Source organism: Corticium candelabrum, chromosome 6 (assembly GCF_963422355.1).
Source record: "Corticium candelabrum chromosome 6, ooCorCand1.1, whole genome shotgun sequence".
In the NCBI taxonomy this organism is placed as follows: Eukaryota; Metazoa; Porifera; class Homoscleromorpha; order Homosclerophorida; family Plakinidae; genus Corticium; species Corticium candelabrum.
In genome coordinates, this window is record NC_085090.1 from 3,767,260 (window position 1) to 3,783,208 (window position 15,949).

At 43.1% G+C, this 15,949-nt stretch overlaps 1 protein-coding gene across 1 annotated transcript; it reads left to right on the forward strand.

Moving 5' to 3' along the window:
• The first annotated feature begins 11,501 nt into the window (after positions 1-11,501).
• On the forward strand, positions 11,502-15,428 carry LOC134181248 (uncharacterized). The gene is made up of 6 exons (XM_062648490.1): positions 11,502-12,762; positions 12,832-12,882; positions 13,449-13,591; positions 13,663-13,803; positions 13,862-15,143; positions 15,198-15,428. The coding sequence occupies exons 1-6, from the start codon at positions 11,649-11,651 to the stop codon at positions 15,350-15,352; spliced, it is 2,886 nt and encodes a 961-aa protein (XP_062504474.1). The 5' UTR covers positions 11,502-11,648; the 3' UTR covers positions 15,353-15,428.
• Positions 15,429-15,949: the final 521 nt, after the last annotated feature.

A 15,949-nucleotide genomic window follows, 5' to 3' on the forward strand; every position in this document is an offset into this window, starting at 1 on the left:
GATAGGTAAACACTGCTGCTTATATCTCCGGTGCTTCTCGCCATCGTTTTGACGTCTCAGCCAGAAAGCAGACTCACTGTGATGTGCCTCAGTTTCTAGGATAGCTCCCCAATACTGCTCCATCTCGGAATTGGATGGCGGGGAAGTGACCTGAATAATCTGCTTACCAAACTCTCGGTAAACCGTCCAGCACCTCATTGAAACAAACCGTTCTGGCAAAGACTCTTACGATTCTATTCCAGCTTCCTGGTCCGCTCGACCTTGGACTTAAATTCCATTTCAATCGATTGATGGAGACATCACAACCCTCCAAACAGGAAATGCCCAACCAATGCCTGAGAATTGGGTTTTCATGTAACATACGAATGCCCGATGAACTGTTTCTAGCCTCCAGCAAAAGTAAGATCGCACGTCGAAGTGTGAGAATCACCGTATTCAGCCTACGTCTCTATATCGGTGTTTGAGAATTGGTAAACTTCGTTGTCTTTAAGCCCCGCCTTTGGACACTAGCGAAGCAGCAGAGTGTACCAGGTAAATGATTTTACTTATATCTGGTTCATCCTTTAAGGAAATGATGATCGTGATAAGATCACCAATAAGTTTCAGGGTTCCACGGTTCACAAAGATCTTTGGAAGGCGTTGCCTCTTACAGATAGGAACTTGCCTGACTTTCTGCAACTCCTCAAGAAACTCTCGATGAAGAACAAGGTCCACATCAGCATCACTATCAAGCGAAAGACCATCCTCCGTTTGGCAGCAGTCTGGACTGACTTGAGATCTAGCAGTTTCCATCTTTTCCAGCTGAGAAGCTATACTAGGATGTTTAGTCATCAGATTATAGCTCACAGAGTCACAAGGGGATGGTGATTCCACGATAACTTTGCACTAAACTTAATCCAAAGTGTCAAATACGGATAGGATATCACCACTACCTCTTGCAAATGAGCAGATCTTAGAGAGAACAGTGACTGATTGAACAAGGGTGCCATCTCCCAAGTAATTAGCAGACTCATGATCCTCTTGCAGCATTGAAACAACTGGTTTCCCACCAAGTGCAGCAGGCGTAATCCTGACTGAAGCCATGCAAGGTGACACATTGTCAAGTAATGGCGTGACAACTGAAATATCAGCTGATAGAGCAGAAACAATATCCAACGCCGACATCTGCACACCATGAAAAACATCAGTCGTAACAGATAACAAAGCTCAGACGGCTTTCCATCCTTTGCGTCCTCGCGTTTAGTCTCTTCAAATTTTGATTCAGTCACACTTCCAGAAGTTAGGAGATATCGCTTCTGGACTGCCAAGCGCTGCTCAGAGACGTCAGTCAGAGAAGGATTTCGCTCACACCGCAACTGATGTATGGGTTTTCTGAAAGCAGAGAACATGCATGACAAAAGCACGTGGTAATAACAAAACATCACTTCCCTATTCATTGTTCGCGTCAATTTCCGTCGTCTTGTTGCATTGCCGTTTCTGTTAGCCGAAGCACAAGAATCTTTAGGAACTGTGGGCATCACAGTAGTCTCGTCAGCGGGATTTGAAGCGAAATTCAAATCAGACTCCACACGAGAAATGGTTCGACCAGTCGCTCTACAACCAGAACTATTCCTGGTCTTCCGAACAGCTCCAGTGATTCCAGATGCCGAATTTTTTAGCCTTGTTCTTGTTTCCCCACAAGGAACGCGCTCCTCACCTAGCTCTGAGACGAGCTATACAGTTAGACGTCCATCTTCCTTCAATATCTGTGACAATTTAGAGAGGGAGGAATGTAGAGAGAGTTTACGTTAGCACTGCGTTAATTAGAGCGCGTAGTTATAACCAATGACTGTTGTCTATTTAGACCAATACATTTGCTAGATTATTACAAGAGATCCGGATTTCCGGGCTAAGGGTATAGTAACCGTTCAATAACCAACCTAGCGACCTAATTTATACTTGATGAGCGCAGATGCAAATGAAGCTATTCCGACCAATAGACGGGAAGTAGTGTCATTACCGACCAATAGCCGAACGTGATGTCATGATGACGCTGCACCTCTCTTTGTTTGGTATCTGCTACTAGGTAACAACCAGATAAGCTGTACACCAGACGTCCACATTCTTGTGAGCTGAAACTTCGGTGATGAGCTGCTTGTTTGGCTCTACATTGTAACATATGTTTTTCACTAACAAACAGAACAAGGATTAGGCGCGTTACTTCATCACGTAAGGCGAATGCCAGCCGGCCTAACCTCGTACTCAGACCCTCTTGCGCGCTCGTAGAAGAGGGCCTGGTACACGTTTTCCTCGCATGCGCGCTGAAATTACCTCAAAATTGGCCTAATTTATGCACGCATACAGAACCGACGTTGTTTAGAATCTCGAGCTGATAGTTTCGCTAGCAAATATGACGGCGAACAGCTTGAGTACAAGGGCGCTTCTCCCATCCTCTTTCCACTATAGCGGCAGAACTGTAGAAGTTGGAAAAGGGCGTGCACACAGAGCCTCTTTTGGAAGAGGCTGGTAGAGCCCTATTGAACGCGCACCAGGTGATGTTCTAGGCTCTAAGTTTTTCGAATTAGATAGCATTCCTGTCTGTTATGCACCGGGAACCTTAATTTTCTGCTACAGCTCGAATGGACGGAGTAAGATCTGCTTGAAAGACCGTCTGTGTGTACAGATAGAAATTCCCAAAATAAGCTGCAACTTCAGTGGTATTTCTTTTCGCTAAGCAAATGTAATGATTGGGCGCGTTATTAACCTAAAAATGTTGGGAGGAGCTAGAATATATGTTGACACGTTGTGCTATTATGTAAACGTATATTCCTAGACAATATACTCTTGTATGTATGTGTGTGTGTGTGTGTGTGTGTGTGTGTGTGTGTGTGTGTGTGTGTGTGTGTGTGTGTGTGTGTGTGTGTGTGTGTGTGTGTGTGTGTGTGTCGTAACGTCCTGGTTGTAGTGCACGTAGTTCTTGTGAGTTGAGAGCTCTACCAGTATTTTGACGTGTAGTTAGTCTAAATGTATTACAACATTAGCCGTCAGTGTCATAAATACAATTTGTGTTCTGAGCACTATTCTGGTGTTTGTTACGGCCATCCTGCCAAATATCTTGACCCAATCAAGCGTCGTGTTGTGGCCAACCTGTTACAAGTGGTGAAAGGAATGTAGGCAAAGACAGGAGCGCCATTTAGTTTTGAAGCGGCGGGAGTTTATTCGCCAGGCGTTACTACGGCTCGCTCTCACAAGTGCCCAGGTGTTAGGAAGCAAGTGGATTTGTAAGTACCCGTACTTTATCGTTTCTTTCGTGATTTTATGGCTCAACAACAGGAACGGAGACAGCAATCAGTCCAGCAGGCTCATCTCATACAACGTAGTGTCGGTTCCAGAGAAACTTGAGGATGGAGATGTCGAGATGTGGGTTGAACGTTTCGATCGTACTGCGACGGCAAATGGTTGGAACGCCGACATGAAACCACGGTTGTTTCCGACTCTTCTGAAGTAACTGGCGTATGCTGTCTATCGACTGATGACGGCGGAAGAGAAAGGAACTTTGCGGAGTTTACGACCCAGCTCAAGCGCGTGTTTTTGCCTATTGCGATTGAATTTATGACTCGTTGTTGGAAGTCGGCTGAGGCACGGGAGATGTATCAATGCGCAAGATTTGGAGACTCTTTTGACGAAGGCGATGCCAAATTTGGCAGCAGAGCTGCGTGACCAGCAGTTGATGGATCACTTCGTCGACTGTTTGATCGACCATGCACCGTCCGTTGCCGGCGAGTTGGACCTACACCCTGAGACGTGTTTTCAGGCGGCAATGATCAGAGCACGCGAATTGATGTTGGTAGAGCGGAGGAAACTCGGAAAGCAGACGGATGGTCAAGTTGGAGCGATTGTAGATCATTTGACTATTGATGTGAGTTTGGCTGAATGGCTCGAATGGATATAGCAAGCGTTGCAGCCCTTGAGTGTAATCGGTGCTTCCGTCACTCCAGATTCCAATCGTGTGGTTCTTATGCGATGACAGCAACAAAAGGCGGGACGTCGCTGTTTTGCGTGTGGTAGCGAAGGACATCTCCGCAGCAATTGTAAACAAGTTACAATTGGACCATGTTTCGTTTGCCACGAGACTGGTCACTTGGCTCGTTACTGCCCTCAACGGACGCAGCAATAAGCAACAGGATGAAAATTCACGTTGTCGCGACAATGAGAGGGTAGAGGTCAGTCTGCAGCAGCAGGTGGTGTGAGAGGGCGCGGTCAACGTAGTCAAGTGAATGTTGTTGCAGGTGTAACGCAGTCTTCATTGATGCTCAATCTTGAGCTAAACAACAGCAATGCTTCTTCATTAATAGACAAAGGAGCAGTAGTCTGTATTGTTCCTGGCCACATGGTAGTCCAAAAAGCAATGTCATCTTTTCCTTCAGGTCAAGAATCCAAGTTGACAACAATAACAGGAGATCCATTGGAAGTGATTGGACAAGTGAGCAAAGAGGTGACAATGTGCTACTTGCATACCATGCACAAGTTTGCTGTGGTACAATTCGACAATAGTCCTATAATTGGGTCGGATTTTCTCCTAGACCATTGAATGATCTTGGATTTGGCAAAAAGACGTTCAGAATGGAGCGGAGGCGTATCTGAGCTTTGTACACCAGTACGATGATCGAGATTTAGTGTGGTGCTGGGTGAACACTTGGCGTGAGCAGGAAAACGAATAATTGCTAAAGGTAAAGTTGTTCATTAAGGAACTGGGAGTGTAGAGCCTGGAACTTTGCTAATGGAGCCAGATACCATATTTATTTAGAGGAAAGGAGTACATGTTGCTTGTGCTTTACAAGAAGTGAAACAACAGGGTGATGGAACCATACCAGTTGAAACTATTGATCTTGGATAGCCCAAGACAATTGTGGAAGGGCACAAGGCTAGGCAAGCTGTAAGATGTTGATGTGAAGTCTATGGCAGCTTGTGAACTGAGTGAGGGTCCAGACAAAAAGGCATCAGAAAAACAGAATGCAGAATTCTTAAAGCAATTTGATTGATCAGATTCATCTCTGAGTCCTGAGGAAAGCCTTACATTACATCAGTTGTTGTGTGGTTATGAAGATCTTCTTTCAAAGGGACCACATGACTTGGGTAGAACTGAAAATTGGCACTCAAACCATACCTACTTGTTTATCCAGACCACTTCGTCAGTTGCCAAGAAGAGTAACGCATTCTGTTGGACCAGCAGTGGAAGAACAGGTTGACCAGATGTTGGCAGAAGGTGCCATACGACCATTATCTAGTGCATGTGCGTCACCTGTTGTTCTTTTAAAGAAGAGGCAAGACGGCAAGCATCGATTGCGTGTAGATTAAATAAAATTGAATGCAGTCACAAGTCGGGATTCTTATCCTTTTCCCCAGTCGATAACAACCCTGATGCTCTTGGAGGCGCGAAATACTTTAGCACTCTCGACTTAGCCAGCCGTTATTGGCAAGTCTCTGTCGACAAAACTTTTTGACACAAGACCGCCTTCATATGCCATCGAGGTCTTTTTGGGTTTAATGTAATGCCCTTTGGGCTTACCAATGCATCTGGAACTTTCCAACGACTTATGGACTTAGTTATTTTGGGGATACAAGGCGTGACTTGTCCTGTTTATAATTGCCTCGATGATGTGCTTATATTTTCAAAGTCCTTAATAGTCATTTCGAGCGGCTTAACAATGTACTGCAATGCTTTCAGAAAGCTGGACTATAGCTTCACCCAGAAAAATGCCATCTTGTGACAAGGTTGGTGTAATCTTTAGGCCGCGTGGTGTCAAAGAATGAGTGAAAACCTGCAGAGCAAAATCTGATTGCTGAAAGGAACTTTTCAGTTCTTCGAGATGTGGCAGCTGTTTGACGCTTCCTAGGTTTGGCAGGGTATTACCGCAGGTTTATTTCAGTATTCTCAGTGATGGCTGCTACATGGCTTCGATTGCTTGAACGCAATAGTCGTTTTGAGAGGACAGCCGCGTGTAACGAAGGCTTTGAATGTCTGAGATCATGTTTAGTGAGTGATCATATTGTAGCTTTTCCGGATTTGAGTCCTGAAACCAAAAAAATTTAATTGGCTACCGTTGCGTATGATTGTGGTATAGGAGCAGTGCTATATCAATAACAAAACGGACTAGAGCGTGTTATTGGGTAAGTAAGTCGTACTTTGAGGAAGCATTAACGAAATTTCTCCACTATTGCAAAAGAGGTACTAGCAATTGTGTGAACAGTGTCATATTTCAGACCGTATATCTATACTAACCAGTTTGGCTTAACCACTTTTTACAAACCGTTGTCTTGGTTGAAGTCTTTCAAAGAGCTTAAGGGGCGCATTGCTAGACGGACAATGCAGTTAGAGGATTACAACTGGCAAAGTCAACATCGATTTGGTCGTGAGAATGTCATTGTAGGCGCTTTGTCTCGAGATCATCCAGTTCAGAGTACAGAAAAGCAGGGGGAGTTAGAGTGTTCAGAAATTGTGTTCTTACCTAATTTTCAAGATGACATCAGGAGAAAAAGGAAGCCAGTCATTAGTGTTGGAATAACAAGATATGCCCAAGAGTTACGACAATTGCAAGAAGCCGATACATTACTCTCACTAGTGATGATTGATTTTTCTAGGAGGAGGCAGGTGCCAACACAATGGGCAAAGAATCGACGCTAGTTGACATTAAAGAAGAGTTGACCTCAACTAAAAATGGAAGATGGAGTACTCTACCGCGTAGAGCAACGCAAGGGTGTCATCAAAGTCAAAAGCGGTTGGTGTTACCAAATGCTTTGGTAGCTGAGGTCCTAGAACACTGTCATGACAAAAGCGAACACTTCGGTTTTGAGAATTTTTTGGAGAAATTGAATACAAGGTTTCGGTGGCCAGGGTACACTGTACAAGCAAATGAGTGGGTCAACAGTGCCATACTTGTCAGGCAAGAATGAGAGCACAATCAAGAGTGTCCGCGCCAATGCAATCAAGTGGTATTAGCCAACCATTTGAAATGTGGGGATGGACTTTGTCGGCCCACTTTCCTCGTCGTCGGGACGAAATCGGTAACTACTTTTAGTCAGCAATTAATTCAAAAAATTGGCAACGGCGATTTCTCTCCCTGATCAGGAAGCGTCGACAACTGCATGAGCGTTATTCAATACGTTAATATTGAAATTTGGAATGCCACTGACTATCCATTGCGATCAAGGAAGAAATTTTAAAAGTACTCTCATCAAGGAGGTATTTAAGCTTCCAAGAATAATAAGAACAAGGACAACACCCTACCATCCACAAGTACATGGGTTAGTAAAAAGGCTCAATCGAACATTAATTTATGCCTTGTCGAAGTATTTAGGGCCCGACTAGACTGAATGCAATGAGTGAGTTCCCTTTTAGCGTTTTTCTGTAACAGCTCAAAGCATATGTTGACTGTTATCACTCCTTTTGCTTTGTGCTTGGGTCGGCAAGCTCGATTACCTGTGCAATCCAGTATTTCCTCTTTGCCGGAGATGGAATTAGCGACTAATTACGCAAAGACGTTAGCTTTAACAATTTCACAAACTAAAGAAATTGTTGATGGGGAGATCACTGCGGCTCAAGCTCTACAGCAGACAGGCTACAATCGTCACCATGCTACCCAAAGTCATGGCTTCAAGAAAAAGAAGTGGGTCTTACTGTACCATCAGGCGGTAAAAACAGGGACAGTCTTCAAAACGATGTGCAAAATTTCTTTGTCCATATGAGATCATGAAGGTAATTGACCATGCGTCGAATGTTATCATACAGCTAGCGGGGAAAGAAAGAGAGGTCAAAACGAGCTCATGTTACCCGTTTAAAACCCTATTATAGACAAAAATTGTATCAAGGAAAGGTAGCTAAGAACAAACATTCTGTAAAGCAAGATCTGATCTTAGAAGAAACCTTGCAGCTGTTCAACGAGAGGAATGTGAAAAGTTACGAGATTACAAGATCCACACCTAAGAAGGACAAAAGAATACCAGTACAAGAAGAACAAGTGTATGTTGAAGAAGTTTACCAAATTTCTGTACAACCACCAGTACAGCCAATGCAACTGCTTGAAAAGGGAGGTCTAAGGAGACAAGTGATGCTACCCAGACAATTGGCAGAATTTGATTTGATATGACGGTCCTTGGTGATTGATTTTGTTGTATTCATGTTCTTGAAGTACTCTAGTCAAGGAAGTAAAGGGGGAAGAGTGTAATAGTTGGGTGTGTTATTAACCTAATCTAAGATATTTGGAAGGAGCTAGACGTGAAGTTGACACGTTGCGCTATTATGTAAACGTGTAGTCTTAGACAATAGACTCTTGCTGTGTGTGTGTGTGTGTGTGTGTGTGTGTGTGTGTGTGTGTGTGTGTGTGTGTGTGTGTTGTGTGTGTGTGTGTGTGTGTGTGTGTGTGTGTGTGTGTGTGTGTGTGTGTGTGTGTGTGTGTGTGTGTGTCGTAACGTACTGGTTTTAAAGCACGTACTTACTGTTGAGTTGAGAGCTCTGCCAGTCTTTGGACGTGATGTTAGTCAAGACGTTTATAACGTTAGCCGTAAGTGTCAAAAATTCATGTTGTATTGTGAGCACTGTTCTGGTGTGTGTTACGGCCATCCGCTCAATTATCAGAACCCAATCAAGAGAAGTGTTGTGGGAAACCTGTTACACAAACACTGTAAACAGACTGACAGCAGTACGACGAGACATAGAACTTTACACTGCCACAAAAGCAAGGTCTAAAATCGTCTAGTTGGATAACTTGACCTTGTATCTAGATCTAGGGATTTATCCTCGCTCGGAAGCTGTTTTGCTGTCCGTTCAACAGTTGCGTTCGAAATTATCGGCTCAGGATTCTAAGCAATTTCGGGTCCGCATTTGTGCACACATTACGCCGATTTCGGGGGCAATTTTTGCGCGCATACGAAGACAACTTGTACAAGGTCCTTTTTTCCGGGCGCGCAAGAGAGCTTGGGTACGAGGATACAGCCGCCCTAGCGTCGAGGCTCTCCGACTTGTAACATTTGGCTTGTTCCAGGTCTTTAAAACAACTACATTTGCAACGTGCATGTTTTCCCCATTACGACAACTACCAGACGTCTAGAGGAGCTGCACAAACAACCAGACGTCTAGAGAAGTTATACAAACAAACAGAAGTTTATAGAAGCTGCAGAAACAACCAGACTTCTACATTCTTGTGAGCTGGAAAATTGGTGGTTAACTGCTGGTTTTTCTCTACATTAGCAACGTGCCCACCAACAAACAGAACAATGATTGCGCGCGTTACTTCATCACGTAAGGCGAAGATGGCCAGCCGTCCTAGCGGCGGGGCTACCCGACTTTTAACATTTGGCTTGTTCCAGCACTTCGAAACAACTTGATCTACAGTTGTAACGTGCACGTTTTCTCTTTACGACAACAACCAGACGTCTAGAGAAGCAGCACAAACAACGTACAAGACATCTAGATGGTTGTGAGCTGGAAAAGCGGTGGCCAACTGTTTGTTTGGCTGTACGTGAGGGTTTAGCACTTAGAAACAACGACTAATCTAGCTACAGTAGTAAATTTCATGTTTTCCACATCCAATTTTGTTTTGGCTCTGGTGTTACATATGCCATGCCTAAAACTGCCCATAGTGGCTCCTGACGACCTCAAAAGCTACGCAAACAATCAAAAGCCTAGAGAAGCTTCACAAAGATCCAGACGTCTAGAGATCAAACGTTGTAAGATTATCACTGGCGGATCTAGAGGGGTCCCAGGGGTTCCATGAACCCGTAAAATTTTATGTGACGTTATCACTTGAAACCACAAATTTTATGTGACGTTATTACGCGGTGACCGCTTACGTGTAGCAGCAGTTGGACAGTACGAGTGAGTCGTACGGTACTCCTACTCTTTTTGTAGCCTACTAGGCGCGAACATCGGACACAATGCGCCAATTCAGCACATCGAAGAGCGTGCTGAACGGCTTGACATCGTCAATTGACATTTTTTTGGCTGCTCTAGAAAGTCGTCGCCTGAAAGAAGCTAGTCCTTTAGAATTCAAGTTGCCAAGACAATCAAAAAACCTTGAGAAGGTTTCTTTCTGTAAAATCAAGGCATTTTATGCTTGCAGCCAGGAAAAAGGTGTGGCGAATACGGCTCTGTGTGAGCCGCGCTCCCACATCTTCCGGGACGTGAAGGCTGAAAAAGTGCTAGTTCAAATAAAACTGAGGCTTTTTGGGCGAGTTTGAACACCACCACTTCGTTACTTTCTTGCAATGATAATGTTTCAAAATGGGTATTTTCCATCTCATGAAAATATATTTGATGGTCACAGCATCATAATTTTATGAAACCATATACAGGTATGTCGATCTCTAGAAGCTTTTTTCGAAAGAAAAGAAAGAGAGGGTAACATTTGCCTGTCTGGCAAAAGGCATGAAGGCTTGCAAAATCAATTGAAATTGCCCGGTGCTGTAGATTCATTTAATTAGCGCATACTTCCGTTCTATGGTATAAATTATTAATAAGCTAACTTATATCTGACGGCGTGGCTGATACAAACCTTTTGTGACGCCACGGAACACCCATCCGAAAATCCTAAATCCGCCCCTGATTATGCTCGTTCCATCAAGAGTGTCATCTTCTGAAAACCCAAACATGGTAGGTGCATGAAATCGTGTTTTGTTTACTGAAAATCAGTGCTGCTCCTTTTGTGCCTATCTAGCCGAGAGCTGGTTTTCATATGTGTTCTAGACCTTCGCTGTGCGTGGCGTTTGGTGTTGCATATACCAGTCTGTCATAGTGCGACTAATTATTTTCAAGGTGCATACCAGCCGATGGTTTGCACTTGCAGTGCTTCTTCATTTGGTCTGCCTTGAGTTGAGCTACGCGTCATAGCAATAGGATAGAGTTGTTCTACTGCTGTGTCTGAGAACTGCATCTGTTACAAGGAATAACTGTCCCGAGTGATACACATCGACAAGTACAGTACTGTCGCTGCTGTAGCACTATGTGCAGCTCTGTTAGAAAACAAGTTTTCGTGATAGAAAGTCCCCGTTCATCAAATTGCGCGGGAAATTTGGCATCATTAAAGTTAGGCGTAAGGATGCACAAAACCCCTACCCTTGATGCACAATACCCCTATACCTTTGATGCGCAAAAGCCCCTATCCTGATAGACAAAACCCGTACCGCTGATGGACACAACCCTTACCACTGATGCACAAAATTCTTATTCCCGATGCACAAACTTCTACCACTGAGGCACGAAACCCTTACCCCTGATCCACGAAACCGCTATACTGGTGCACAAAAATCCTACACCTAATACACAAAACCTCTACCCCTGATAGACAAAAGCCTACTTCTAATGCACAAAATCCCTACCCCTGATGCAGCAAAAGCCTACCCATGATGCACAAAATTCCTACCTCTGATTCACAGAACTCCTACTCTTGGTGCGCGATTAATCCTAGTTTGGCACGTATCATGCGCCATAGGTACAGAAGTCTAAACATCAACCGGATTAGCTGGTGGAGAATGTAAAATGGGCTTGAGCTAGTTACATAGATTGGGATTGAGTGACTCTCGTGAGTTTCGACGATCTTTGTTAGATTTGTATGCAATTTTTTGCAACTTAACTCAATCGCCGAACTAGTGTGCTGTTGGAACGATCTTCGGTTATGACGGGTATTCAAGATCATTTCAACGTTCTCCTCGTTTGCGCTTCGGAATTTGAGCTACAGGCTGCAATAGCAGTTCTAGAAAACGGAACGAACGGCAAGTTTAATAGCAAATACACACATCTCCCCGATCTCAGCAGACTCAACGTCAGAGTGTGCGAGAGATGGAATTCTACAGAAACGAAGGTGGGCGTGGTTGCACAAACCGAAATCGGAGGGACAGAGAGTCAAGTGTTGCTTTCTGAACTCGCCAAGTACTTTACGGCTACCGTAGTGGTGATGACGGGGATCTGCGCCGGAGAGGAGAACAGACATAATCACATGGACCACGGTTGTGTGCTCATCGCCAAACGAGCGACAGCAGATATGAGAGGAGTGGAGGAAGAAGGCGGAGATCTCCAGACTAATGCAAATTACCGTGAGCTCGACAAAGGTATCCTTGCGTCAGTTAATGAATTGGTTCACAAGGATTCTAAAGTTTGGTTGAAGTACATTCCAGAGAACGCCGTTCGTCCGAGCCCTCGTTATCTTCAACAACTCATCCTAGACTTTGTGATCACGAGTGGGAAGGACGGCATCATGAAGAGAGAACTACTGGACAAGATGGTGGACAAAAATTTACCTGGAATGGCTACGATGAGTGATGATGATATTCGTCTCACTTACGATGCAACTCTGGACACGATGATAAAATCGTCATCCGCTTGGGTTAGTGCATCTCCAACAGCAACAGGTAGGTACGTTGCTACTGAAGAAGGAACTGGATATGCAGCCAACGAAGCTAAGTTTCCGCGAGAAGATAAGATCGTAGCCATTACCGATTCCATGCTCTCGTTGCTACACAAGCAAATGAATCTGAAGGCAGAGTGGAGTAAATACAAAAAGCGCGTGGCCGACAGCAATGTGAAGGCAGTAGACATGGAAGCTTACTATTTTATGAAACAGGCCACTGTGAGCTTTAGCAGAAAGCAGGTACAAGGCAAAGCCGTTGTCATAAAAGGCATCTCTGACTATGGCTGTAATGCAAGCAAAGGAGACTATTTTCATGTGTATGCTGCTAGCACGTCTGCCGCCTTTCTAAGGCATTTGTTGACAGTTAAAGAACATCTCTTTGGTAATTAATTTATAATAATAATAATCTAATTGGATATCGCACACCTTAATTAGTGTTAACTGTAATTAGTTGAGGAGAAATCTGAAACAACTACGATTAAAGATGGACAATCACAACAAGGTTAGGAAACGTTGTATTGTTACATAGTATAGGTGTAGTGTGAAACAGTCGATAGCGAACATGTGGCACTTTTTGTAGAGGTTCTAATTGATGCATGAATAGTTAAGTTGTGAATGCTAAACAGTTTGGAATGTAGCAATTGGCTCTTTACAAATTATGATATTACTATTTCATTTGATGCAAATTTCTACCTGTTATATACTATAATTAAATTGAGTGAAAGTAGAATAAACTTTATAGAATTTACAGAAAAGCTATTATTAAAATTAATGTTGTAATTATGTCAAATACACAATGTATTGTTAGTATTTTATAAGTTATGCATACAAATTTGTACTAATATGATGCATTGCCAGAAAGTTTGGCGTTCAACAATATTATATGAAAAGCTATATCTTTCTAATTGCTTAAATGAATGTTTAGAAGGAATTGTACAATTTTTAATATGGCAACGTCTAGTTGGGATTTTGCATTACGAGAATCTCTATAAAAAAGACAAAGCCAGAACGAATAGATTTCATAATTAATGGATAAATATAGAGCAATGACTACATTCTCGTTTACAGCGTATTTTTCAGTTCAACTGGAGAAAAGAAATTTTCCTTATAATTGTGGTCGAGAAAAAATTATCAACGATTTGTCTGATTATTTTTGGAAAAGAGATCATGAAAAGGCAGCAAATCTCGACATTAGTGATTTTCGTTTGATAGTAAGAAAACAATCACTGTTTATAATAGCAGCACCATGCATGTGCTTGACTATTGTTCTACTTGCTTGTAGTGCATTTATGCTCAAGGAGGGGCGGGAAAGTCATGTGTAGCTGCGGACTATGCAAGGACTTACAGAGAAGCATACAAAGGAGGAGTTTTCTGTATCAGCTCAAGAACAAGCACATCCATACTTTATGTACTTACCAAATTTGTAAGCAACGAATACATTGCTTTCAAAAAATTTGTTTCTAAAATTGTATTTTTAATAGGTGGCTTTTCTAAGTTGTGGCAAAAACGGTGTTGAAAGTCATTTGTGGAAAGAAATAAATGAGCGCTTTTTAGTTCTCGTCAGTCAACTTGGAGGCCATGCGTTGTTGATCTACGATAGCAGTGATGATTTAGACGTTACCCAACAATTTATTCCTTCTTGCAACATGAAAGTTCACGTTATCATTACGACGAGATGCAGAGATCACAAGTTGATGCGACCAGACAATGTGATTGAACTGCCACAATTGGATGAAGACGCAGCCATCAAGTGTTTCTGCTGTTGGGCTGGAAAATCCAGCGATTACGGGAAGATGGCAAAAACAGATTTGGATGAGATAAGACAGATAGTGACCGATAGACAAGTCAAGTTATTGCCACTGGCCATTCGGCGTGTTGCAACATACACGAAGCAAACAAGGGTTACTTACACGGACATGAAGAAACAACTGTCATTGAAGAAAGAGAGCGTGCGTTATCCAGTCGATGATCTAGAGGACATATTACGTGGTTCTGGATTGCAGCATCTACAGCACAAGCTTACGACTTTGAATATTACACGGATCGACCAAATGTTAGCTGCCGACGTCACCTTAGTGGCCAAATTGTGCGACACTTGTCCGAGTGATAACGAGAAGCTAAAAAATTTGCAGGAAAGACTAAAAGTCGACAGGGAAGCACCGATGCATTGGGATTTCGATCTACAAGAAGTGGCAAAAAGGTCCGAAACTGCAGAGAAAATTCTAAGCTTTACTTCTCTGATGGACACGAGCGCTATTCCTACTCGTGTTCTTTATGCAGCTGCGATGTGTGACAGAAAGTCGACGCTAGAAGAAAATGAGTTTAAACTCTCTCTGAATTTGCTGTCCGACGGCTTTTCTCTGCTCACATGGAATGACAAGGAAATGTTCTGTGACATTCATGCGCTCGTTCAGCAGGCTGTTTTAAGCCACATCAAGAGAAGAGACAAATACCTACCTTCTCTCATTCGTTTGACAGAGTGTATGCAAGACATGTTACCAAATTCTGTTGACGACATACAACGCAACCTCAACGACAGCAAGTTGATTGCATTGGTTCCACACGTTTACAGCGTTTGTAATCACATCTTGAAATTGAAATGTACACAGAAACCATGTTTACTAAAGTTCTTGCAGTTGTCTTGTTGGTTGGCAAAACATTTGCACGACATTACAATAGCCAAACATCTAGCAGAAGAGAGATTGGAAATTTTTCGTCAACTCGACGGTCAAAGTATGAATGATGCCATTGAAATGAGCGACTGTGAGTATAATTTAACCTATAATAATTACATTTTAATTTAAAATTATATTTTAGGTTTGATTGATGTTGGTGATGCATACAATCTATTGAGTACACCTATGAAAGCGAAGCTGTTCTTTGAAGAAGCCGTCCAATTGTTGGAAGGATTTTGCAAGGACAGTTCTCTTCCTAATCTGTATGCTGTAGGTAAGACGATATCGAAATATTGAGTTAGCAATTTTTGTTCAATGTAATGGTATTGGTTAGCATTGCAAAGCCAGATGTTTTGTACGGATGAAAGGTAACGTCTAGTCACTGCAGGGGCGTAGCGTGGCGTGGACTAGGCCGGTCTATAACCTAATCATTATTCGCCAGGTCATAAAACTTGTGGACTATAAATACGTTTGAGTATCAAAGCTTTAACCACTTGCTTTAGTGCAGGTTTTAGGTTATGAAAACGATTAAAATGTAAAGTGTTTTACGGTCTGCAGTTTTTCAGCTATGAGCCTATAAGAAAAGGACTTTGTAAAAGTCATGAGACTTAGAGAGTAGCGTACTCTAAACGGTTAGGGCTAAACCGACTTTCGGTCTGGGGACCATGTGGCTGGCTGGCTGGCTACGTCTGTCACGCCGGCTGTCTGGGCGCTCAAGAGGGCCTCGGTACGAGGCTACTTACGACTTACCTCGGCCTCCCAGACCAGTGTAGGGCCGATTCAAAATCGTCCTCCACGGGTCTGGGATGGTACCGCCTCTTCTCAATATATTGCGGTTGGTCCTAGGACCAGCATTACTGTTCAGTTTTATAAATGCATACCTTTCCAATAACG

What these genes read in the sequence shown, in the direction of transcription:
- LOC134181248 (XM_062648490.1), top strand. Translation starts at nt 11,649, where the DNA reads ATGACGGGTATTCAAGATCATTTCAACGTTCTCCTCGTTTGCGCTTCG. An exon ending in AGATGGACAATCACAACAAG is followed by an intron (nt 12,883 to 13,448) that starts GTTAGGAAACGT and finishes TCTCGTTTACAG; the next exon opens with CGTATTTTTCAGTTCAACTG. An exon ending in TTTATGTACTTACCAAATTT is followed by an intron (nt 13,804 to 13,861) that starts GTAAGCAACGAA and finishes TATTTTTAATAG; the next exon opens with GTGGCTTTTCTAAGTTGTGG.